Source organism: Schistocerca gregaria, chromosome 8 (genome assembly GCF_023897955.1).
Source record: "Schistocerca gregaria isolate iqSchGreg1 chromosome 8, iqSchGreg1.2, whole genome shotgun sequence".
In the NCBI taxonomy this organism is placed as follows: Eukaryota; Metazoa; Arthropoda; class Insecta; order Orthoptera; family Acrididae; genus Schistocerca; species Schistocerca gregaria.
In genome coordinates this window covers 93,662,845-93,689,166 of record NC_064927.1, presented here as the reverse complement: position 1 = coordinate 93,689,166, position 26,322 = coordinate 93,662,845, and the positions used below count along the sequence as shown (strand labels likewise).

The 26,322-nt window shown below is 39.3% G+C and overlaps 1 protein-coding gene across 1 annotated transcript in view; it reads left to right on the top strand.

The window, feature by feature from the left end:
* The window catches only part of LOC126284121 (glycogen [starch] synthase), a 112,220-nt gene that overhangs the window by 7,425 nt on the left and 78,473 nt on the right, over window positions 1-26,322 (top strand). The window contains exons 3-4 of the mRNA XM_049982811.1: window positions 7,566-7,750; window positions 17,533-17,724. Of these exons, the coding sequence (XP_049838768.1) occupies window positions 7,566-7,750; window positions 17,533-17,724 (377 nt within the window). The remainder of the gene's footprint in view (window positions 1-7,565; window positions 7,751-17,532; window positions 17,725-26,322) is intronic.

Here is a 26,322-nt window from a genome sequence, read left to right as displayed (position 1 = left end):
TATCATTTGATTTAAGTTTTAGCGCATGTCTTTCGTCCTTTTGTGTCTTCCACCCTAGTGCATTTAGTGTGAAGGTTTTAATGTGTTGCAGAGTGGCTGGTTTTTCCTTTTTATTCTCATGGTCAGCCAGCCATGGTAATCTGCTCTCGTTTTGATCTTTTCTACATGTTTATTGGGTCTCTCTCTGGTTTTCTTGTCTGAATTTGTCAATTTTTAGTGTTTGTTGCCCTTATGTCATTCTTGTGGTTTTCTCCTTTCTTCCAGCTGTGTTTTGTATGTCTCAGTTATTGTACTCCCACCCTCATTGAATTATTTTAATTGGCATGACGGACCGATGACATAGCAGTTTAGTCTCACCCCCTCTTCGAGCTAGATGGGGCAGTGGTTAGCACACTGGACTCTCATTTGGGAGGATGATGGTTCAACCCGCATCCGGCCATCCTGATTTAGGTTTTCCATGATTTCCATAAATCACTCCAGGCAAATGCTGGGAAGGTTCCTTTGAAAGGACACGGCCGACTTCCTTCCCTGATCCCATGAGACTGATGACCTCATTGTCTTGTCCCCTCCCCCAAATAACACAACCCACCTCCCCCTCTTTGAAACAAACAAACAAACCAACCAACCAGCCAACTAATTTGACCTTCATGACCAGATAAACTGCTTATTATGGAGCTGACATCTTTTTCATTAAAGACATGTGGATCTGGGAAGAAATTATCAATCACTGTTGTGCTATGCTTTTCCATTTTTGTTGTGAAGGTTAGTGTTGGGGTGAACCAAAAGATGGACATCATTAACTCCAGGTGCTCTCGATCAGAGCTATCTGAGATGACATCTATATTGAAATCTTCACACGCGTTCACTTACGAGGGGCGTTTGAAAAGTCCGTACAAAAATAAAAGCTACTTATGTGTTTGGGGTAAATCTTTTGTATTTTTTGACATAGTCTCCTTTTAGACTTATACACTTCGTCCAATGCTGTTCTAATTTGTTGATCCCTTCTGAATAATAGGAATTGTCCAAGTCTGCAAAATAGCTATTAGTTGCTGCAATCACCTCCTTGTTTGAATAAAATCTTTGTCCTGCCAGACATTTCTTCAAATTTGGGAACAAATAGTTGTCTGAGGGAGCAAAGTCTGGAGAATATGGGGGATGTGAAATGAGTTGGAATCCTGTTTCAATTAATGTTGTGACCACAACTGCTGAGGTGTGTGCTGGTGCATTGTCGTGATGGAAAATAACATTTTTACGATCCAGTTGCCGGTGTTTTTCTTGCAGCTCGGTTTTCAAACAGTCCAGTAATGATGAATAATATGCACTTGTAATAGTTTTACCCTATTCCAGGTAGTCGATGAAGGTTATCCCTTCTGAATCCCAAAAGACTGCCATAACCTTTTCAGCCGACGGAATGGTCTTTGTCCTTTTTGGTGCAGATTCTCCTTTGGTACCTCATTGTTTAGATTGTCCTTTGGTCTCAGGAGTATAGTAATGTATCCATGTTTCATCCTCAGTGACAAAATGACACTTAGTCCTGTGGATTCATCCTGAACAGCTGCAAACAATCCTTGCAACAATTCCGTTTTTGGCCAGGCGTGAGTAATCTAGGAACCCATCTTGCAGATAGCTTTCTCACGTTGAAATGTTTATGCAAAATGCTATGTACCAATTCATTCAAGATGCCCACAGCACTAGCAATCTCATGTCCATTAACTCTTCTGTCATCCATCACCATATCATGGATTTTATCAATGATTTCTACTTTCAAACTGTTCTAATTGAAGGTGCAGAGTCATCGTAATGTTAGCATTCTTCTCTTTAGTCTCCTGAGGCATTTTGCCTTTCATAAAGTAATATTTAATAACCACACGAAATTGTTTTTGTCCATTTTTTGACAATCACTCAACTTCCTTGATTCACATGAATGCCAAACACAAAAAAATAGACCAATATGGCTGAAACTTCTTTCCAAAGATGCTACTAACCAAACATGACCTTGATACGCACTGGAGGTGCCAGCTCTTGGACTTTGCATGGACTTTTCAAACGCCCCTCATAAGTTATTTACACTAAATATCTGCTCTAACTGGTTAGTGGAATTAAGAATATTTCTGTGGTGGTGGGGCCATGAACTATCAGAACTGCTATTTGTGGCATCACAGTATCTGAATACTGTCACGTGCCTTGAAATCAATTAGCTTTTGATCACTAGTATATACCAGGAAAGTCTGTATTCACACATGCTACGTCGCATGTTTCCAAGTTTGTTACTGAAATTCAGCATTCAAACAGATGTTCAGTGCAATATCCACCGAGTTATATTGTCAGGGACTTTATTTTACATGTTTTGTTGAGCCCCCCCCCCCCTTTCCTCTTATTACGCCTACACCACTATGATACTAACTTAATTCCATCTACCTGCACATGTTCAATTTCTGTGACTTCCAGATTCTGTTACGTATAACACATTTGTAGAAATACCTTTGTTTCTCAGTATCCTGCAGTGTTATGTGTAGTTATTCTTAGGGTTTTGAACCTCAATCTATAAAAATGGATTACACGTAGAATCACTTTGTCTGTCTGTCTGACTGTTAACTCATTTTATCCTCAGAAATGGGTAGACATATCAAGTTGAAATTTAAGTTACATACTGAAGTCGATGTTTCTTGGCGGAGTTAAAAATGTAAGCTTGTATCTCAATGCAATCAAAAGACAGTCATTTAGATCACATATTTGGCACTCTCAAACACTCATGAAAACCTGTAAATCAACCATCTATATACAGGGTGTACATAAAGTCCAGGAACACTTCCAATTATTTATTACACAAGAGAAACACTGAATTCCCCCCCCCCCCCCCCCCCCACACCCAGACCCCCCCCCCCCCCCTTGTATACCACCACAGCGTAGTTTGGTAATTCGGCGATAGTCAGCGCTAGTCGCAAACGTGCTGAGTTCAGGTGCGGAGTGAGCTTTGTGTGTGTTGGAGCTTGACAAAAAGAAGTGTGCTACAGCTGTTCAGTGGATGTTTAGAACCAAGTTCCATAAGAAGCAACTAACAAGGAAGGCCATTTACCACTGGGACAACAAATTTGTTACAATGGTTCGCTTCTGCATGCAAAGAGAAGCACATTCCAGTGTGAGTGAAGTGAACGTGAAGTGCATACAAGAGACATTCATAAGGAGTCTGCCAGGTCACTCATGGTTCGCATATCGGAGGAAAAAAACAAAACAACAAAAGAAACTTTGAATTTCTCTTCAAAATGCAATATTTATGACATCTTTACAGTGTTTAGTTCTTGTGCAATAAATAATTGACAGTGTTCCCGGACTTTATGTACATTCTGTGTATGTTGGACATGGTCATCTAGTGGAGAAGTGTGTGTCTGGAAACAGATGTGGGTGGACCACAAATTTTAGTTGTTGTCTTAACCTAGTTGTCACCTCTCAACAACATAAAGAATTGCCAGAAACATGTGGTTCAGATTCCCCATTAAACTGTAGATCCCCCTTTTCTGGTCTGGATAACTAGAGTAGATTAGGAGAATGTGTGTCACTGAAGCGACGTGCAGTAGAAAGACTTGCCCTCAGCCATTGAACCAAGCAAAATTATTATTATATTAATTATTGTTATTAGTATTATTATATAATCTATGAATATAATTAAGTTTGCCTGTTTTTTCTTTTTGTTGAACATGTTTCTAATATCTTAATGGATAAATCTAAAAGTATTATTGTTAACCTCTGTGCTTTCGAAGCTGCCAGTTTTTTCTTCTCCATTTATTGTTACAGCAGAGTTCATACTCACTCTGCCATTCTTTCCTATGGAATCATGCAAAAAAGACCTAGTGGGAAATATTTGGAATTACAGGGAGTGGGCAAATGCGCTATGATTACACTGAATGCTGGTGGAAATTAGTTGAGGAAGTAACTTCCTTTTGGGTACATTAAGATGTAGACCATGCCACGTGAAGAGTGATATGCCAATCACACCTGTGGGTGATCACCACAGTCTATTGACTCGTGAATCTTTGTGTACATTAAATTAATCCTTGTTCCATTGATTATGAATACGACATTTCGTAATGATGTGAAATGTGTCACTTTAACATAAGTTTTCTTTACACAAAATAATTATTTCCCCCCCCCCCCCCCCCCCTTCATCCAAGGCTTATTGTATTGCTCACAGTGGAGAAACATTCATATTTGTGAGAGGAGCAATCCCACAGATGTGCTCAGTGTCCTCTTTGTGTGGTTGAGGTTACAGTGCAAAACTGTACCAGGCATCCCCAAAAACTACTAAATTATATTATTTACCAAAATCTTTTCCCAGAGAGCCTAAACCACAAGTGACATAACTGAGCCACTGCACTTGACTTAAAAGTATCAGTTACCTTGTATTCACTGCCTATGGAGCTCTGAACTAATTCAGACATTCTCTTTCTGTGACTACATCCCAGCAGAAGGACCTTGTAGGTCTGTCCGAAAGAACAGATACCATCTTCATATAGTTAAGACTAACCAGCCATTGACTTCCTCCTCCTGTGCAGGATGCACACACATTGCCCGAACTCTTATGCCACGAGTAATGAGTGTAATGTGCAGGAGCACTATGAATGTGGGAATGTGGGTCTCATGGGGAGCGTGCAAGGGATAAATCCCAACAGTCGCACTATCCTCTGTGCCCTCCATGGCTCAGATGGATAAAGCATCTGCCATGTAAGCAGGAGATCCCAGGTTTGAGTCCTGGTCGGGCACACATTTTCAACTGTCCCTGTTGATGTATATCAACACCTGTGGACAGCTTAGGGTCTTGATTTAACTATCATTTCAACATAAAAATTGGTTTTTACTGTGCTATAGAAAATACTGGCTATTGTTGCAGCAGTGTTAAAGTACTGTATGGGAACTATAACTTGGCACACAGGTTCTTCAATTCTGATCAATTGCAGTAAGCTGTGGGCCTATGGGGTATCATCTCAGTTGTGCGACTGGATTCGTGATTTCCTGTCAGGAAGGTCGCAGTTCGTAGTAATAGATGGCAAATCATCAAGTAAAACTGAAGTGATATCAGGTGTTACCCAGGGAAGCGTCCTGGGACTTCTGCTGTTCCTGATCTATATAAATGACCTGTGTGACAATCTGAGCAGTTCTTAGGTTTTTCGCAGATGATGCTGTAATTTACCGTCTAGTAAGGTCGTCCGAAGACCAGTATCAGTTGCAAAGCGATTTAGAAAAGATTGCTGTATGGTGTGGCAGGTGGCAGTTGTGAGGTGATCCACAAGAGTTCCAAATTCGATTACTCGATAAATAGTAAAATTCTCAAGGCTGTAAATTCAACTAAGTACCTGGGTGTTAAAATTACGATCAATTTCAGTTAGAAAGACCACATAGATAATATTGTGGGGAAGGCGAGCCAAAGGTTGCGTTTCATTGGCAGAACACTTAGAAGATGCAACAAGTCCACTAAAGAGAAAGCTTACACTACACTCTTTCGTTCTCTGTTAGAATATTGCTGCGCGGTGTGGGATCCTCACCAGGTGGGATTGATGGAGGACATCAAAAGGGTGCAAAAAAGGGCAGCTCATTTTGTATTATCATCTAATAGGGGAGAGAGTGTGGCAAATATGATACGCGAGTTGGGATGGAAGTCATTAACGCAAAGAAGTTTTTCGTCGCGACGAGATCTATTTACGAAATTTCAGTTACCAACTTTCTCTTCCGAATGCGAAAATATTTTTTTGAGCCCAACCTACATAGGTAGGAATGATCATCAAAATAAAATAACAGAAATCAGAGCTTAAACAGAAAGGTTTAGGTGTTCATTTTTCCCGCGCGCTGTTCGGGAGTGGAATGGTAGAGAGATCGAATGATAGTGGTTTGATGAACCCTCTGCCAAGCACTTAAATGTGAATTACAGAGTAGTCATGAAGATGTAGATGTAGATGTGCCGTAGTGAAGGATCTCTTCATTTCTGCCTTTCCTTACTCAGCTCAACTTTGTTGGTTCTACCTGTAGACTGTGCCAGATTTGTCATTGGCAGCATATGTATATAAAATTGTAAATGAATTTACTAAAATATTTACATTTGGTGGATCATAGTTACCCCCACCCCTGTCCTCCCCTGTAGGTGAGTACCTTCACTTCAGACCACACAAATATCAGTCGGCACCCTGAGGGGCGAAGCGAAGTGCTTACCAATGACTCCCACGTCAACCAATCGTACAGGGGGCGGCATGTATATGTCAGATACTGCTTTGTGACCCCAGTGCTGTCAATTGTGATGCAGTGGGTGGGGCTCCTTGTGGTGCTGGGGGCCGGGCCGTGTGATCTCGACTCCCGCCTTTCAGACAAAATGAGGACGGTACCGTTACAGTGAGGAGACAGTGTGCCCTTCCTTTGAGCACATGATATATCTACTATTTTAAGAGTAGTCCTTCACGAAACGTGGTTAGGCGTTTTTATCAAGAACAAGTAACCCAAGTAACCCAAAAGTTGCAGTGTAGATTTAATAGTCTGAAACCTGTCACATAAGCAAGCTACATAATCACATGTGGAAGCTAAAAGTGGTAACCATTCATCATACATAGTTACAGCTACAATAGAAAATAGAAAATAGAAAAAAATGCATAATGCTAGTAAAGATATATCTTGTTTGTCCTTGGGTAAATATATCATTTTACTGGTTTCATTTACTATTGTAACAAGATCTGTAATACAAAAAAAGTTGATAATATTGCCAAAATAGCCACAGAAATTTAAAATTTGGTGCCCAAAACACGAGGGTCAAAATGCAGAAACCTTTGTGTTTATATATGGGTTCACTTATTAGAAATAACAACAAAAACAATCAATTATTAACAAAATTATTTAATTGGATAAAAAATCTAAACACAAAAGTGGCAGCACAACACACACATAATACTGTTGAGGCAGTCCCCAACAATCAGTTTTTCCTTCTCATCCCATATGGTAAGTCTCTCCTGATCCGTGGTTCTGGGAGAGTTTCCCGAAATCTACCCCTTTTCCTAGACCTCTCCAGTCCTTTTCCGTCACTCTTCTTTGCTCCCGTTTAACCTTTCTGCCTGAAGGAGCCACTGGCTCTGAAAGCTTGCCAATTACAACAGTCTTTCATGTGTGTGTTCTGACACCACTTGATAAGTACATTTTTATCTATACACTTATCAGAAATGTTATACATTGTCAGGCTGTAATTTGTAGGAATTTGCACATGAATTGCCTCATAGGGAAAGAATGCTTCAAAATATTTATTAAACAGACAGCTGCCAGAATACTTCTAAGTATTTTATATTGCTGTTGGATCTGCTTTATTCCAGCTCTTATTGGTAGTTAATCATGGTAGGACATATTGTTTGTAAATGACATTTTCTTGGTTACAACTTTAGACCTCTAGTATTTCAATTACATATTGAAATGTTGGAGACACATAATTTAGATAAGTGTATATATTTTAAACTATGTAGTTCACATAACTATTGATTGCTATTGTGTTCAGCATTGAGGAGTTTGATAAAAGAGCAAACATCTGTTGTTTTGTTTTTCAGTGGGTGGCATTTACACTGTTTTGCGATCAAAAGCATATGTCTCAACGGAGGAGATGGGTGACCAGTATGTTATGTTAGGTCCCTATAAAGAGCACTGTGCCCGCACAGAAGTGGAGGAGGCAGAATTCCCAGTCACCAGCCCACTCAGTATTGCTGTCAACAAAATGCGTGATATGGGATTCAAGGTACTAATACTCTGATAAACTATCTTTTTAAGCTCTTACTGTATAACCTGAAGAGCTGTACTTCATTGTGTCAGTGCAATTATATTGTTTGGATGCAAAGTTTTCGGACGTGTCAGTATCATAATTTAGTAACTTTTCCTTTTGTTTTGGACTGTAAAAAGTTTATACTTGACATTCTGGATGCATGTAATATTTGGCAGTTAAATGGTATTATTGTAAGCAGCACAATTACTAGGGTAGAACTAAAGATACACACTTAATTATTTTACAGAATTTTCATTTTGTTATTCAGAACAAAAGTATGTATTGTAAAATGTGTTCACTACTACCATAAGCACATTTTTATAGTATTAATTTAAAACTTAAGCACTTGTCAGCTGTATAAATGGAAATACTAATTTTGTGCTTTAATTTATTTACAAAGTGACAGCTTTTTTTAACATCATAAAATGCATGTTTTACTTAGCTGATTCAGTTACTTAGATTCCAGGAGCTTGGTGCACAAAAGCAAATAATTCTGTTTCAGTTGAAGTAAAAGTTGTTATTAAATTTGCTCAAAAATTCATTGTCGCAATATAGGAGTAACTGCTGAGGCATAGTAAGAGATACTCAACCAGAGGCATACAAATGCTGAGCCATGTGGGTATGGCTGTTATGTTTATGAAGTTTCAGCAATTAATAAATTTCCTTCCATATTAAAAATTGTTTTTATAATTAGTTTCATTTTTAAATAATTTCATAACAAAATTCTCGTGAAAAATCATTTAATGTTTTTGTCTAAATACATTAACATTAGATGCTGTTAGAAATTGGCTTCTCTAAGAGAAATATGAACTTTTTCACATGATTAACATATTGTTTTACTTTTGTGGAATTTCTTGCTTGTGATTTGTTAAATTTCTTCATATATGTAGTAATTATTTGTGAACAATATTAGGAAAATAGTAGTAGCTATTAGGAAAAGGGTAGTTTGCTACTCAGTCTAAAGATGACATGTTAATTTATACACACACACAGACACACACGGCTTTTAACAATGAATATTGTCAGACGTTATTACTTTTGTCAGTTATGATATTTAATTTCAGAATGAAACAAAATACTCAACTATTAACAAAAATGTTAATTTTTATTCAAAATTAGGTTACTGCCAAAACCAGGAATTGACAAGCTACAGAATTAAAATTTAAAATTTATTAAGTTCTCCACTAAACATTTAAATCATTTAATACTTTAGAAACTGTCAATTGCAGTTCCAGTCCAGTATGAATTCTTCATGCCTGTAGCTATTTTTCAATACAGCATGTCATCTTCCAGTACATTCCTTCCATTGAAGCCCAACGTTAAAATTTTCTTGTTTGTAGAATTCCACCACCTGCTCACAACGGCTGTCAGTCCTGTCAGCCTGAGGCTCTTTCAAAGGTCCAGACATGTGCAAATCAATCGCATGTTTGCAGATGCTGAAGCAGTTCTCTCAAGAACTGTATAATCTTGGCAGTATGGTAGCCGCAAAGGCAAATGCACATTTCTGTTGACCTGCCTGATGTTTGTAGTTACCCGTTTTGACACTCATTGCAGAGAGCACGATACAATTTGATGAATGTTGAGATATATTTCAGCATTGATAGTCACCCTTCCTGCATGACATTCCTCAAACGGATGGCCATGTATGTCTCTCTGAGGAGGGGGTAGTGCAAATTGCCTTTGTGGGTGTTGTCACCCTGAATGTCTCCAGTGGCAGAGGACATAGAAGCTCCCAACTCGAGGCGGAACTCCTTTGATTTGGTCATACATGCACCATCACTACCCTTTCTATCACTGCTGCCTGTGTAAGGCTCTAAGTGGTTGAGAAGTGCCTTCCTCTGACATTTTGAGTCATTAGGCTCTCAGAACACCCAGTGGGAACTGATTTTTACCGAGTTATTTTTACCACTTATTGGTGCACAGTACTGTATACTGTTCTACATAAAATAGTCTCCCTATGACGATGACTGGTAGGAAGCCTGCACACACTCAGTGGAATCTTTTTGCTTATCAATGGAACTTGACTACTTCCTCAAACACATTTTTCAGAATATTAAACTTCACATCTGAGCCTTTCAGCTATATTATTATAGTACTGCTACGTAGTGCTTAAATTGATGTGCAGAGTGGTGCATTGATAAACAGAAAACAAGTACTGCAGATGACTTACTTCAGTTAGGACATGGTTTGGATTCTAGGAATTGGTGAAAAACTAAAGGTGCAGATAAAATTTTGTTTTGTGTCACTTCAAAAATTTTTTATGTCTGGAATATTTCCTAACAGCTCATCATCACTCTGAGATATACTGAGCCAAGTGGCCACAGCCACAATCACATCTATAATCTTTCAACAATCAATAAATTCATTACTTATAGGATATGTAATTAGTTCCCTTTTCATTACAGACTTCTTGTGACAAACATGTCTACATCCATAGCTGAGTGGCCAGCACAGCTGACTCCTGTGCAGAGGGCCTGCATTAGTTTCCACACTGTTTCGGAAATTTTATCCTTACGGGGCATGGATGTTGCCACTGTCCTCATTGTTATTTAATCATCATTGACACCCAAGTCACTGAAGTTACATCCACAACAAAAAGACTGTTGGAAAGTTATCTTTTGGTTACAAGGCCAGCGTTAAAAGTAAATGCACACGCACATATGTGCAGCTCACATGTACAGGACCACAGTCCCTGGCAGCTGGAGCCAGAATGAGATCAGCAGTGGATTATGGGAGAGGCAACTGGTTGGGGGTAAGAGTAGGCTGGGGATTATACGGGAAGGGATAGCAGGATAGGGGTGGGGGATGGTAAAGTGCTGCTGGGAGTGTGCAGGGATGTGGTGGAGAGTAGGGCAAGTAGGTACAATTGAGAGGTTAGATGGAGGGCGGGGGAGAGAGGGGGTAGCAGAAAAGGAGAGAAGTAAAAGATGTGGGTGCGTTAGTGGAATGAGGGTTGTGTAGTGCTGAAATGGGGAGAGGGGAGGAGCTAGACAAGAACAATGACTAACGAAGGTTGAGGCCAGGAGGGCTATGGGGACATAGTATAGGGATAGTTCCCACCTGTGCAGTTCAGAGGGGCTGATGTTGATGGGAAGGATCCAAATGACACAGGCTGCAAAGCAATCACTGAAATGAAGTACGTCGTGTTGGGTGGCATGCCCAGCAATAGTCATTAGTTTGTAGGTGGGAATTCATGAGAATAGAAAGCTTGTTTGTTGTCATGCCCATGTACAATGCAGCGCAGTGGTTGCAGCCTAGCTTTTAGATCACTATATAACTGTTCGTTCATGAAGTTTCTTCAGTATCTTCAGATTTGTTAATTTTCTTCAGTAATTATTCTTAAATATAATCACACATACTTCATTTTGTATCATTTGCATTATTTCTATATGAGAAATCGTGGATTTACATCGTTTAAAACAGTGAAGTAGGTGGCATTTGCATGTTTTTATCAGAAATTATTAGCTTCACCAATTATAATACTTAATTTCAGAATGAAAAATAAATAAATAAATAATAAAAAAAAAACGGTCATCAACATTCAGGGATATGACAGGAGTGACTGGTGCAAGCAAAGAAGTCTAGTAAACACGATGTCTAAAATGCATACATAACAGCTATGAACACTTCATCTATGATACTGGGGAACAAATCCATTCTGCTGCAAGCTCTTTGCTTTCCATGTTTTTGGTGGAGGTACTGTGGACGAAAACAATGGAAAAATTGTGAAGTAAACCTAATAATGAGACAGGAATGCGGGTAAGCTACTATGAACAATGTAGTGACTGCATTACCACCGAGTGAAGTGGCGCAGTGACTGCACACTGGACTCTCATTCGGGAGGATGGCGGTTCAACCCGTGTCCAGCCATCCTGATTTAGGTTTTCCGTAGTTTCTCTAAATCACTTCAGGCAAATGCTGGGATGGTTTCTTTCAAGGGGTACGGCTGACTTCCTTCCCCATCTTTCCCTAATCCGATGGAACTGATAACCTCGCTATTTGCCCCCTCCCAAATCAACCAACCAACTGCAGTATCGTAGCAAAGATTTATATGGAGGCCACACCCACCACTGTAAGAGATGAACATTTGTGGTAGGGGACTGGAATTGATAGCAGGAAAAGGAAGAGAAGGAAAAATAGGTGAATGTAGACTGGGGGATGGGAACAAAAGAGAAATCCACCTGGTAGAATTCTGCTCAGAACATAATTTTAGTCATCACTAATACTTGGTTTATGAATCATGAGAGCAGGCTGTACACATCAAAGAGATCTCAAGATAATAAGAGAGATTTTAAACCAGGTTTTAAAATGTAAGTAGTTTTCAGGGGCAGATGTGGAGTCTGATCACAATTTATTGATTATGAACTGTAGATTAAAACTGAAGATATTGCAGAAAGGTAGTAAATGATGGAGATGGGACCTGGACAAGTTGTTGAGAGTTTCAGAGGAAGCATTATGCAATGAGCTACTAGAACAAGGGAAAGGAATACAGGAGAGGGACTGATGACCTCACCTCAGATGTTAAGTCCCATAGTGCTCAGAGCCAAAACAGGAGAGGATCAGTGGGTAGCTTTGACAGATGAAAACTGAAGGCTGCAGTTTATGAAATACATAATCCATAAGAACCCAATTTAACGGTCTCCGTGTTTCTATAAGAGCAGGCATTGTGTGAAGCATAAATTGCAGAACTCAGTCTCTTCCACACACCTGGGATGTGGTTTCACCAGTTTAGTTTGCTATTATTATTATGTAAACCCAGATATTTTTAACTATGCACCAATGCTATTTGCTGTTCATTTAGTTTTTCTCCTATTTCTTCATATTTAGAGGCAATGTGAATATAGTTTGTTTTACTGTAATTAACAGGAGGATTGTTATGTTCAATAAGTTCAGGTCCTTAAAAGCATTATTAGCTGACACATAAAGTTTGTCTTTTGGATTATCAATAAGTAACATACTGTCATCAGCAAAAATGGTGAATTTCCAATATTTTGTACACAGAAGTAGATCATTCATTAAAAAAGGGGCCCCTGAAAGGATCCCTGAGGCACTCCACATGTGGTGGTACTTCACTCCGATGATCCTGTGACACCTTCTTGACTGTTCAGTACAACTTTGCTTTTTGTCTGAAAGATAACAATCAAGCAACTTATCTGCTTCACCACTTATACCTAGATATGTAGCTTTGTGTAAAAGTATTTGATGACTGATGCAGATAAATGCTTTTGATAGATCACAAAATATTCGTCTTCATCTCTTTGTAGATGGACTCTGACATTGGCTGGAAATACAAATATTGCATCTTCTATTGATAATCCCCTTCTGAAATCCAAACAGACTTTTGCCATTGCAGATATTGTGCTGACTGAGGTGCTGTGGGAAAACTTTTCAGCAATGAGACTGGCTGATAGTTCGCAATATCTGCCTTCTCTCTCTTTTTATACAGAGTTTCATAGCTGCATACTTCAGCTTTTCAGGAACTATTCCTTGCTTAAGTGATACATCAGAAATGTGACAAAGGATTTTACTTACTTGGCGGCTGCGGCGGCGGCAGCAGCAGCAGCAGTATTATTTTAATAATTCGCTATACATATTGTCAATTTCAGGATGTTGTTACTTTTCAGGGATTAATGATTTTTCAATTTCCAGAGTAGTGACTGTTATTACTTAGATCTGTTGTGTTGTGCTGGGTACACTGGCTTGAAGGAATTCATCACTTGATTTATGGAGCCTTGAGATCCTATTTGTTCTGTTAAAAATTGTTTGTTGAATATATCAGCATCTGTTTTTTGATCACTAACAGTGCAACCCTCATTTTTATTTGGTTATTTGCATTGCAAACTGGGCTTTTTGCTGTTTCCTTGTTTACAGAATTCCAGACAGTTTTACTGTATTGTTTGAGTGATTAATTTCTGCCTTAAAGAACGCGTTCTTTGGTGCCTATATCATTTTGTTAAGAATCTGCAATGCCTAATCGTATTCAGATCATTTTATCTCTTGGTTGCTACGCAATACTCCCTTTTCGTTCTAAAAGAGATTTTGATGTCGATTAATCCAAGGCCTTCGACCTGATATAACAATTTCCCCTCACTAACTCTGTAGGTAATATTTTTTCAGACAGGTATGTAATTTCATTGATAATTATATTAAATTTGTATTTGACACCAGCGATTGCGTATAAAGGAGTTCAATCTGCAGGCTGTAGTTGATGTTTAAAGTTTCCCATGGTGTGTGTGTTTGTAACATTAGTGATTCAACAAAAGAAATTTATTTTCTTTGTATGTTCATTTGATTTAAGATGGAGAATTGTCCATGATCAGACAGGCAATTTATATTGTTTTTCACAGTTACATGCATCCTTACCTAAAAATATGTTACCAAAGTAATACTATAACTGCCTGTTACTCTAGTTGGACTGTCTACCACTCTAGTTGGACTGGCTCTAAGTTTTAAGAGGACATCAGGTGTTGAAGATCTGTTCTGTTTTCTATTCTGTGTTAAAAAGTCCATGTTAAAGTCACCAATTACAATGAACGGTTTAATTTTTCTAGACAGATAGGACAAGTGATTCAATGTGTGTCAGAAAAGAACATCCAGATATCCAGCAGGTGCCCTGTAAATTGATGAATAATAATTGATAAATTGATAAAATATTTATAAATAATAATTGATAAATAAATGTTGCGCTATCTGCTGTTATCTTGATTGACCATTCCTTCTGGGACACCTTGTATATTATTACAGTCACAGGATCAAAAAATGTGAGAGTATTGGGATCTTCATCAAATTTTCAGATCTTGTAATACATTATAAGCTATGTGTGAAGACTGTTTCTTCAATCATCTGGAATGTTGTTCAGTGGCAAATCAAACATGGGTTGTGGTAAAGAATGTGCACTGTCTGGACAAATTGCTGTTGTTTTACCACCTCCATCCACAGCCTCTAAACATACTACTGTGCATTCCACTTGCGATGAATTCTCAGAGTTAATTGTATCTTCCAAGATTTCATCCATCACCACTGTAAATAATAATGGTGACACCACACTTCCTTGTCTCAACCTTGTAACACCCTTAACCAATCAGTTCTTCTGCTTTAAGTCTGGACGCAGCTGAAACTTTTGTCATACATTTCTCTCTGTAGTTTCCCGTACCAGCCTCCCTTTGTGTCCCATCGTCTGACATTAGTGGGGTTGTTTGTAAGAGGTTTGTGTCATTATGGTGGGATACTTGGTCGTCACATCAAGAAAATAAGCTCCGGGCCATAAAGCTGTTCCCAACAGCTTGGAAAACCACGTCCCGAACATCTTGGTGAGAGGAGGTCATTTTGGTCAGGTTGCGGATTGGGCATTGCCGGTTTAGCCACCGTTACCTGCTGTCTGGTGACCTCGCCCCACAGTGCCCTTGTGGTCATGTGTTGACAGTGCGCCATGTTTTATTGCCATGTCCCCATTTTAATCAATCTCGAGTTGTCCTGTCTCTGCCATCTACCTTACAGGAAATTTTAGCTGATGACGCTCAAGCAGCTGCTCGTGTTCTTTGTTTTATTACTTTGACGGACTTGTCCAAAGACATCTAACTCTTTTAATTATTTTATGTGTCTTTGTAAGAACTTTCTGGTTCCCCCCCCCCCCCCCTCCCCCCTTGAGTTTTACCAGATTATATGTGCACTTACATTTGTGACTGGGTGCTAATGACCTTAGTAGTTGAGCGCTCTAACCACCCCCCCCCCCCCCCCCACCCAAAAAAAAAGAAAAAAAAGGCATGCCAATGGCCATCTCATGGTTGTGAAATGCTACAAGTGCCGCAAACCCCGTTTTTTTCCATCTAGTGAAAGAGCTGCTAAAGGATAGCACTGATGATCTGCTCTCACATGTACACACTGTAATTATGGAAATCCTGATCATATTGCGGGGTCCTGGGAAGTAAGTTTGGTTAGCCACAAAGAAAAAGAAGAGCTGCAATAACTTTAAAATGTGTTTGAGAAGCACTTCGTCCTCTAGTAAACAGCAGTTAAAATAGCAAGGGATTGACAGTTGTTTGGCACCTATTAAGACAAGAGCATGTGAAAGGCGGCCAAACATCTTCCCTTATGTGCCTTATATCATGCTTCCATCCATATATTAAATATGGTTCTTCTCTCTAATAAAAAAATCACTATTGAAGAAAGCTGTACTTACGTTACCCATTTTAAGGACTCGAGAAATGTCTCTAGCACTGTACGTTAACACAGTAACAACACAGAAAAATTATATGTAAAGAAACTTTCACTTGTGTTAATCAGTTTTACACTGCTGTGTGGGTCTTTTGATAATGATTCTAAACTTTACTCTTTCTCATCTGAATAAAGGATCAAGATTCAATACTACCACCATGCAGCCACTTGATCATCTGTGTATTTAAACTTTTGAGGACACAACCATCAGAAATCTCACAAGCACCAAGCTGTGGGCTGAAATCACTTACCCATCATGTTGAGACAGCATGACAGGAGATTGTGATTCTGCCATCATTGTAATAATCGACGTAGTTGGAAATGATACTTGTACACACATTCAAGGTCACTTCATACTCGTACATGTTACTGCATATATTATTTGTAGAATAACCTGTTGCAACTTAGATCCTTTTTCAGACATTTGGAGCAGTGTCCAAAAATGATAGTACTCCTAAAGTATTGTATTACAGCAGGAATGAACATTATTGCTGAGCATTCATCTTTGCAACCTGCCTCTCTGGAAGGCCAAATGGCAACTTCATCTTAAGATTGTGCCAACACCTTACCTGGTGCTCTCGGTACTGAACATATGCTTCTGTGCCATTGAGTTGCAGTAGATGTATCCACTTTTGAAAGTTAATGAAAACGTATGAACTGAAACAGAGGAATCTTATCTATTAGGTATTGTCCTCTATGATGTTCCTTAGAGCACAGTTAAAATAAATATTTCTTAATGTGAAGGGCTAAGAGCTCTTGGGACTATGTTATGTCTTTGTGCTACATGTCGATCTATTGCATAACAGACGAGTATGGGAATTCCCCTTTGGCTTAACTTTTCTGTGTGCTTTTAAGCTGATAAAAAGGTGTACCTATGCATAAGTCCTTCTATAACAATTGAGATGTATTGTGTGCTCTAGTTCAGACGCCACACACACATACAATTCCAGCTACTTCACTCTCGCCTTCCTGCTCTAAGCAACTCACTGCCTTCCATACATAATGTTCAGTTGTCTGCCTGCCTGGTGTTCCTTCAAGTGCTCCCTCTTATGTTAACTGAAATACAAAGTAAATAGATTATTTCATGTTCCCTTATGGGTGGCATGTAAGCCTTCTATTTAAATTTTGTTGAAGCCTTTAGTTATTGGTATTATTATCAGAAGTAAGTAAAAATAAAAATGGAGGAGGCTACATCGATACATTACTATGTAAAGTAGTTGCTAAATTATGTGCTTGGAATCATTATTCTTTTTCCTCATTCTTCAGACTTGTATTTCTGTGTGCTTCTTAGCGATCCATATAACCATTGTAGACCAGTAGATTAAGCCACCTTTATAATCTCCACTCTTATTTCATCTATTCCAGCTGCTTATTCTGTTTTTATCCTGACAGTGTAATACCTATTGTGAGTATATTGTAATAATTTTTAGATACATTTACATAATTCCTTTTGTATATCTCAAATGTAGAGCTATAATGTCAGGCCTTGCTCATGCATCTCATTGTCTTCCAGCAAGGATACAGATTGTTGCTATTGTTTCTAGATACACACGGGAACATGGTTAGTAGACGGAAACCCGCAGCTGATTTTGTTCGACATCGGGTCGGCTGCCTGGAAGATGGACGAGTACAAGCAGGAGCTGTGGGAAAAATGCCACCTCGGTGCACCACACCCCGATGTTGAGTGCAACGATGCCATCATACTCGGTTATCAAGTTGCACAGTTCATTGAAGAGGTTAGTATGGAATTTGCGCATGACAGCTGCATACTGGAACAGTATTTTTGGTAGTTATTGTGTACTTATTTGCTACAAGTAACAGTTACTGCTTTAGTTCAAAATTTATGCACAAATAATTTCAGCAATTTACAACAGGCCTATGTGATAATGAACAAAGCTGTAGTTGTAACACAGTTTCCAGATGAAACATGTAGGTCTATGTATTGTTGGTGAAAGAAAACTGTCAATATTCTTATTTTGTACTTCATTGTTTCTATACCTTTTAGAGATAAGCTTTAGTATTAGTTAATTGCCTGTTCCTGACCTCCTTTTGCAGAGATGACTCACATTCATTGAAGTGGTATGATAGACTGCTGTAACAGAGACATGAAATGTCATTGAGAACACAGCAGGTGGCATAAAGAACATTTTCAAACAATGTATTACAAATGTATAATTTCTGGATAATTGTTTTAAATCTTCTTCTTAATTTACACAGTTGACAAAAGCTCTCCCCCCCGAGTGGCAGTAGTGTCTGAAGCACGTGGGATAATTACTGAAGGCATTTAGCTGAAAGGGCACTTGCTCTTCTACTGGGGCATAACTGTTGCTTCATACATGATTCTCACTGTGGCTTCTTGGCCAGAGTATAAATTCTGTATGATGTAAATGAGGTGACCTGGTGCTCCTATGTTTTTGAGTACCTTCTATAATTTGTGGTAGACATACTTGAAAGTTTTTACATAGTCAGTAAAGCAGAGATACACATCTTTTCAGAATTCTCTTCCCTATAATACATCAAATGGTGGCAGTCTTATGTCTGGTCCCACTTCCTTTACCGCTTGGTCTTTGTGTAGCAAAAATCCATTTTGTAAGAATTTAACATGACTTTGCTATCATGTGAACACTCATTGAACACTCTAGGTTTGTCCACTAGCCTTGTTTTCAGCAATATTTTGTTGGCCCATTTGACTTCATTCTCAAAACTATCTGGCTCTGGTTCTAAAATCACATTAACTTCATTACCAGTATCCAGCACTGTACTATTTAGATCTTTTACATATTCTCCCCTTCTTTTCTTAATGTCCCCTGCTTCCATCAAATCTTTACCATTTCTGTCTTTTATCAGTCCAATTTTTGCCTGGAATTTTCCTTTGATATCTAATTTTCTTGTAAAGCTCCCTCATCTTCCTCATTCTGTTAGTCTCTTAAACTGCTTTGCACTGTTCATTTAAGAAGAATGTCTTTTTTGTCTAGCTAATTTTGAAACTCTCCACTTAAGTTAAACATTGCTCATCCATCCCATCTGATTTCTGTTTTCCATTGTTGTTCTGCAATTTGCAATTGCTTGCTAATAGTCATTTGACCTTCTTGTTAATCTGTCTCTTGGCAATGTGTTTTTTAGCTGCCTCCTTGACAGCTTTTGGTACTTCTACTCACAGCTGTGTGGGTTTTTGTATTGTAACTCGTACACCTTAAATCTGTTCCTGACTTCTATTGTATAATCCAAAGGGATATTTCTAGGTCTGTATCTGCAAAGAGGCACGGCTTTGGCTACTTGTCACTTTCAGCCGGAACTTCACAATATAGAGCTTGTGATCTGATCCACAGTTACACGTCCAGTCAGTTTTGAAGCCACTTTGAAATCTTTTTCTGCCTTTAACTGACTGTCACAAAATGTGCTCTGATTCGTTTTCTGATATACCTGCAGAACAAACATTCATAAAAGTGCAAATCATGAAAATACTAGAAACTTGTGCCACAATTATACTTCAAACAAATCTAGACTTGCCACCATTTCCAGACTGCATGCAGTCTGAATGGTCATAAAGTATATTGTTGTTATTATGTGAACATTTGCAGGGTCTTTAATTTTCTCTAAATGTTTCTTCTCTTAACTGAACATTTTGAACTCAAAATCTACATGAAAGAACACTGATTTGATTTGATTAATGCAGGGAGACAGAAACAGTGTTTTAGCCCACTGTTGTCTACACTGTGAGAGTGTTGTGTGGTTTCACTCCGTCATTGTGGTAAGCCAATCTGTACCTGTAAGGAGGAGTAGGAGACCCTTTATGAGTTCATCACTGTTCAGGCTCTACCAAGTGGAATATTCCATTCATTTTGCACTCCAAAGCTTCGCATGAGAAAATCTGATGTGGTGCAGTTTCAACCTTCTCACCACAATGGTTACACTTGGGGGATTCTTCCACTACAGCCACCGTGTGTCGGTGTTTCTTACAGTTCTCATGGCTAGTTGAGAGTCATGAGTTTAATCTGTCTCCTGTTCAAGTTCTCTCTCAAAACATTGCTTTGACATCATTTGCTTGCCATATTTTTGTTTTTGGATTGTAGTCCAATATTCTATGTTCTGCCTGCTGATCCAGCTATGTAGTTTTGATTTAACCATTGCCTTAGTGATGGTTGGACAGGTTCCGGTCCAATAAATGGAATCATTGTGCTTGCTGTGGCCAGGCTATCAGCTTTTTCATTGGTACTAATTCCTGAGTGATCAGGGATCCACAGCAGGTTTTCCTGTCCCCCCACCCCACACCACCCCCCATTTCCTAAAAAGCTACTGGGTTCTGTATCAAAGTTTTGTCTTCAGATAAGTGTGAGATTGTCTTTCCTACATTACCCCCATCTGTTTCCCAGGGATTACTTATAGGCCGTGGCATATTTAACACTCATTTCAACCTCAAACTTAATATACATCTGAAAGATAAGGATGGTTCCTTCACCACATGCCAGTAATATAACTACCCATTAGAGTGGATCCAAAACTTGTCAATTGCTTCTTCCCTTCTTCAATTCCTGTAAGTAGGTTCCTTACCACTATTAAAGATTTTCAGATTATGTTCTAGTACAAATTCAAGGAGGCACTCACCTTTGTTGCTTGTCACTAGTCATTCTGCAGTCATGAGCTGTGTACTAATCTCGTTGCTTCTTGTAAAGGTGTGCTGTCCTCACAAGGAAGGTAAGCTGAGGCCAAAACCATTTCCATTGTGCTTCCTTCTTCACACTGTTTCATCCTGATTGTCACTAAGTCCCTGGAACAGAAGTCTGCCGTTGGCATAAATGAAATTCCATTCTCAACAAAAATACATGTTCTGGAGATTTTTAGATTTCTGGCATAATTAAACTTTCCTACAGCTTCTCAGAGCCCTGAAACACCGCCTATTGTATCAAGAGGGTTCCTGGATCAAGGCCATGCCCACCTCCTGTCTTCTATAACAAATTAAATTTTGTCATTAATCGTCGAGTGGCACATAGATTTTTGTAGCTAAAGTAGGTATGTGGTTAACTTTGTACACATGTAAAGAACTGCAGTCTTTGTTACCAAGTACTCACACATGAGCACAATCACAGTTTAGTCTCAGTTATTTAAACAACAATAAAATAAACTTAAATTTTCTGAAGCAAATCACTGTTTAAACAATAAAAAAATTTCCATTGTATCACATTGTTGCCACAAGTGTTACCCCAGAGTTATGAAACCCTCAGAGCATAAAACAGTGAAGCTGCATCAGATACCAACAAACTGATTATCTCTTAGACAACTGTCTCATTGTAGGATTGTGCTGCTAGCTCAAAATCTGGGTAATTTTCTTGCACAGGTCATATTTTTTTTCCCTTTAGCTTGCTGTTTATTTAATATTACTGCTTCTCACATGGATGTATAACAGTAAAACTTATCGCTGTGTTAGCTAAATCAGTGGAGAATGAATAAGCACGGGTTCAAAATTGGAAAAAATTAATGGAATGGTACAAGACAATGTTATTTGTGATTAAAGCTCTTTATACCTCAGAGCCCCAGATTGAGAGAAGTAGTATGCTGAGAGATGTGTGTATCATTGAATTTGGTGTGTTAGTCACTGATACAATTGCATTATTCTTTTAAACAAAACAAAGGACGTTCTGTAGAGTGCAACCTGCAATAACCCTAAGTACAGTTTCATGTCCTATTCTCACATTGCCTTCTTCCACTGCAAAGGTTTGGCCATCTGGTACAATCTTGTAATTGATGTCTTGGGGTAGCGTCTTTGATTCATAATCAAAACGTCTTCGGTCACGGGTTCGATCCCCGCTACTGCCTAAATTTTGATAATCAGCATTGGCGGCCGAAGACTTCCAGCATAAGAAGTCAGCCTCATTCTGCCAACGGCCTTGTCAAAGAGGGCGGAGGAGTGGATAGAGGTTCAGGGCACTCTCTTCTCCTAGGGGTGGGAAATTGCCCCTAAAGGCGGAAGAATCAGCAATGATCAACGACATGAGGATGCAGAAGGCAATGGAAACCACTACATTAAAGACACGTAACGTGTATCCACAGGACATGTGGCCTGTAGTTGAAGTGTCATGATGATCTCTCCATTGGCAAAAGATTCTGGAATAGTCCCCCATTCGGATCTCCAGGAGGGGACTGCCAAGGTGGAGGTTACCATGAGAAAAAGATTGAATAATCAACAAAAGGATAATGTTCTACGAGTCGGGGCATGGAATGTCAGAAGCTTGAACGTGGTAGGAAAACTAGAAAATCTGGAAAGGGAAATGCAAAGGCTCAATCTAGATATAATAGGGGTCAGTGAAGTGAAGTGGAAGGAAGACAAGGATTTCTGGTCAGAGGAGTATCGGGTAATATCAACAGCAGCAGAAAATGGTATAACAGGTGTAGGATTCCTTATGAATAGGAAAGTAAGGCAGAGGGTGTGTTACTGTGAACAGTTCAGTGACCACGTTGTTCTAATCAGAATTGACAGCAGACCATCACCGACAATGATAGTTCAGGTATACATGCCGACGTCGCAAGCTGAAGATGAACAGGTAGAGAAAGTGTATGAGGATATTGAAAGGGTAATGCAATACGTAAAGGGGGATGAAAATCTAATAGTCATGGGCGACTGAAATGCAGTTGTAGGGGAAGGAGTAGAAGAAAAGGTTACAAGAGAATATGGGCTTGGGACAAGGAATGAAAGAGGAGAAAGACTAATTGAGTTCTGTAACACGTTTCAGCTACTAATAGCGAATACCCTGTTCAAGAATCACAAGAGGAGGAGGTACACTTGGAAAAGGCCGGGAGATACGGGAAGATTTCAATTAGATTACATCATGGTCAGACAGAGATTCCGAAATCAGATACTGGATTGTAAGGCGTACCCAGGAGCAGATATAGACTCAGATCACAATGTAGTAGTGATGAAGAGTAGGCTGAAGTTCAAGACATTAGTCAGGAAGAATCAATACGCAAAGAAGTGAGATACGGAAGTTCTAAGGAATGACGAGATACGTTTGAAGTTCTCTAACGCTATAGATACAGCAATAAGGAATAGCGCAGTAGGCAGCACAGTTGAAGAGGAATGGACATCTCTGAAAAGGGCCATCACAGAAGTTGGGAAGGAAAACATAGGTACAAAGAAGGTAGCTGCGAAGAAACCATGGGTAACAGAAGAAATACTTCAGTTGATTGATGAAAGGAGGAAGTACAAACATGTTCCAGGAAAATCAGGAATACAGAAATAAAAGTCGCTGTGGAATGAAATAAATAGGAAGTGCAGGGAAGCTAAGACGAAATGGCTGCAGGAAAAATGTGAAGACATCGAAAAAGATATGATTGTCGGAAGGACAGACTCAGCATACAGGAAAGTCAAAACAACCTTTGGTGACTTTAAAAGCAACGGTGGTAACATTAACAGTGCAACGGGAGTTCCACTGTTAAATGCAGAGGAGAGAGCAGATAGGTGGAAAGAATACATTGAAAGCCTCTATGAGGGTGAAGATTTGTCTGATGTGATAGAAGAAAGAACATGAGTCGATTTATAAGAGATAGGGGATCCAGTATTAGAATCGGAATTTAAAAGAGCTTTGGAGGACTTACGCTCAAATAAGGCAGAAGGGATAGATAACATTCCATCAGAATTTCTAAAATCATTAGGGGAAGTGGCAACAAAACGACTATTCACGTTGGTGTGTAGAATATATGAGTCTGGCGACATAATATCCGACTTTCGGAAAAGCATCATCCACACAATTCCGAAGACGGCAAGAGCTGACAAGTGCAAGAATTATCGCACAATCAGCTTAACAGCTCATGCATTGAAGCTGCTTAAAGAATAATATACAGAAGAATGGAAAAGAAAATTGAGAATGCACTAGGTGACAATCAGTTTGGCTTTAGGAAAAGTAAAGGCACGAGAGAGGCAATTCTGACGTTACGGCTAATAATGGAAGCAAGGCTGAAGAAAAATAAAGACACATTCATAGGATTTGTTGATCTGGAAAAAGTGTTTGACAATATAAAATTGTGCAAGCTGTTTGAGATTCTGAAAAAAGTAGGGGTAAGCTATAGGGAGAGACATGTCATATACAATATGTACAACAACCAAGAGGGAATAATAAGAGTGGACGATCAAGAACGAAGTGCTCGTATTAAGAAGGGTGTAAGACAAGGCTGTAGCCTTTCGCCCCTACTCTTCAATCTGTACATCGAGGAAGCAATGATGGAAATAAAAGAAAGGTTCAGGAGTGGACTTAAAATACAAGGTGAAAAGATATCAATGATACGATTCGCAGATGACATTGCTATCCTGAGTGAAAGTGAAGAAGAATTAAATGATCTGCTGAACGGAATGAACAGTCTAATGAGTACACAGTATGGTTTGAGAGTAAATCGGAGAAAGACTAAGGTAATGAGAAGTAGTAGAAATGAGAACAGTGAGAAACTTAACATCAGGATCGATGGTCACGAAGTCAATGAAGTTAAGGAATTCTGCTTTCTAGGCAGTAAAATAACCAATGACGGACGGTGCAAGGAGGACATCAAAAGCAGACTCGTTATGGCAAAAAAGGCATTTCTGGACAAGAGAAGTCTACTAATATCAAATATCGGCCTTAATTTGAGGAAGAAATTTCTGAGGATGTACGTCTGGAGTACAGCATTGTATGGTAGTGAAACATGGACTGTGGGAAAACCAGAACAGAAGAGAATCAAAGCATTTGAGATGTGGTGCTATAGACGAATGTTGAAAATTAGGTGGACTGATAAGGTAAGGAATGAGGATGTTCTACGCAGAATCGGAGAGGAAAGGAATATGTGAAAAACACTGATAAGAAGAAGGGACAGGATGATAGGACATCTGCTAAGACATGAGGGAATGACTTCCATGATACTAGAGGGAGCTGTAGAGGGCAAAAACTGTAGAGGAAGACAGAGATTGGAATACGTCAAGAAAATAATTGAGGATGTAGGTTGCAAGTGCTGCTCTGAAGTGAAGAAGTTAGCACAGGGGAGGAATTCGTGGCAGGCCGCATCAAACCAGTCTGTAGACTGATGACCCCCCCCCCCCCCCCCCCCCAAAAAAAAAAAAAAATAAAATAAATAAATAAATAAATAAATAAATAAATAAATTGATGACCATCCAATCCTCTGTTGAGATCTTCTGGTTGTGCACCATTATTTCTTGAACAGTGTTTTTGAAAAGCTCAGTCACTGTCTTGACCAACAGCTTCACCTCCTCCTATGGAGATATCTTGGGCACCATCTCTTCAAACCCCTTCACTTTTTCCATCCCTTGGAAGACAAAGAGCATCTGTCTATATAGACCCTCCTGAATTTGGGTCCTGCATTTGTGTCCCCCTCCAATGTTCTCAGAGAGCCATCAGGAGAGGCTCCTTCTGCTGTGAAGTGATGTTGACTTGTGGGTGTCCCAGTTGGGTAACCACCATCCTGAAAACAGAGACTGCAGTACTATAGGCCTCTTTCCCTATTACCTGCCTCGGCTTTTTCTGATAAGTGGGACTATTAACACTCTTCCCTTGTTATGTTGTTCTTTGTCTTGGAGACAGCCCATTGACTCTGTGACATTTTTTTTTTTTCGAGTGCTTAGGTTTGAGACCTTTTATTTCATTCCATTTATATTAAGGAAGCCATTCTTTACCTTCTTTTTATTAACTGGGAAGTTTCCTCCTCCGAGACCCAGACAAGGATTTTATCTTGATCTGGCCCAACTTCTCAGTAACAGTTTCCACTTCTTGGACTGGTCTATAGCCAGATTCAATTGTAGAAACAGCTTCCATCAGTCCCAGTTCAGTCTCAATGGTTGGTTGGTTGGTTTGAGGTCTCATCAAGTCCCTGGATATTTTTTCCTTTTTCTCCATTTAGGGCCCACAAGAATTTTAATCTAGTTTCTTGACACACTGGAACTTCACACAGCTTGAAGCTAATTAATCATGGAGGTTGCCCAGTATCCCAGAAGCTCTGTTAGTGACACATCTTCCCATGTACTGTGCACCCCTTGGCAGGATTGTATCACAGCTTGAGTTGGGTATCTGGGGAATTGAAAGGAGTATGAGAGTAGATATGGGAGAGATGTGGCATTATGGGGACAATCTTCATCTGGTTCATCCTCAGAGCCTTGTCTGGAATGGAAGACCCTGCCAGTAGCTGCGCTACAGCCAGCATAGCCTGCAGCTTCATGCGAACATGTGATCCTTTCTGCCTTCACAGAATGTGCTTCTGCTTCTTCAGTAACATTTAATAGCTAGAATTTATCTCCTGTTGCTACCTCAATATTTGTTTTCATGAAGAACAGCAGACAGCTATTTATTATATGGTTATCAAAA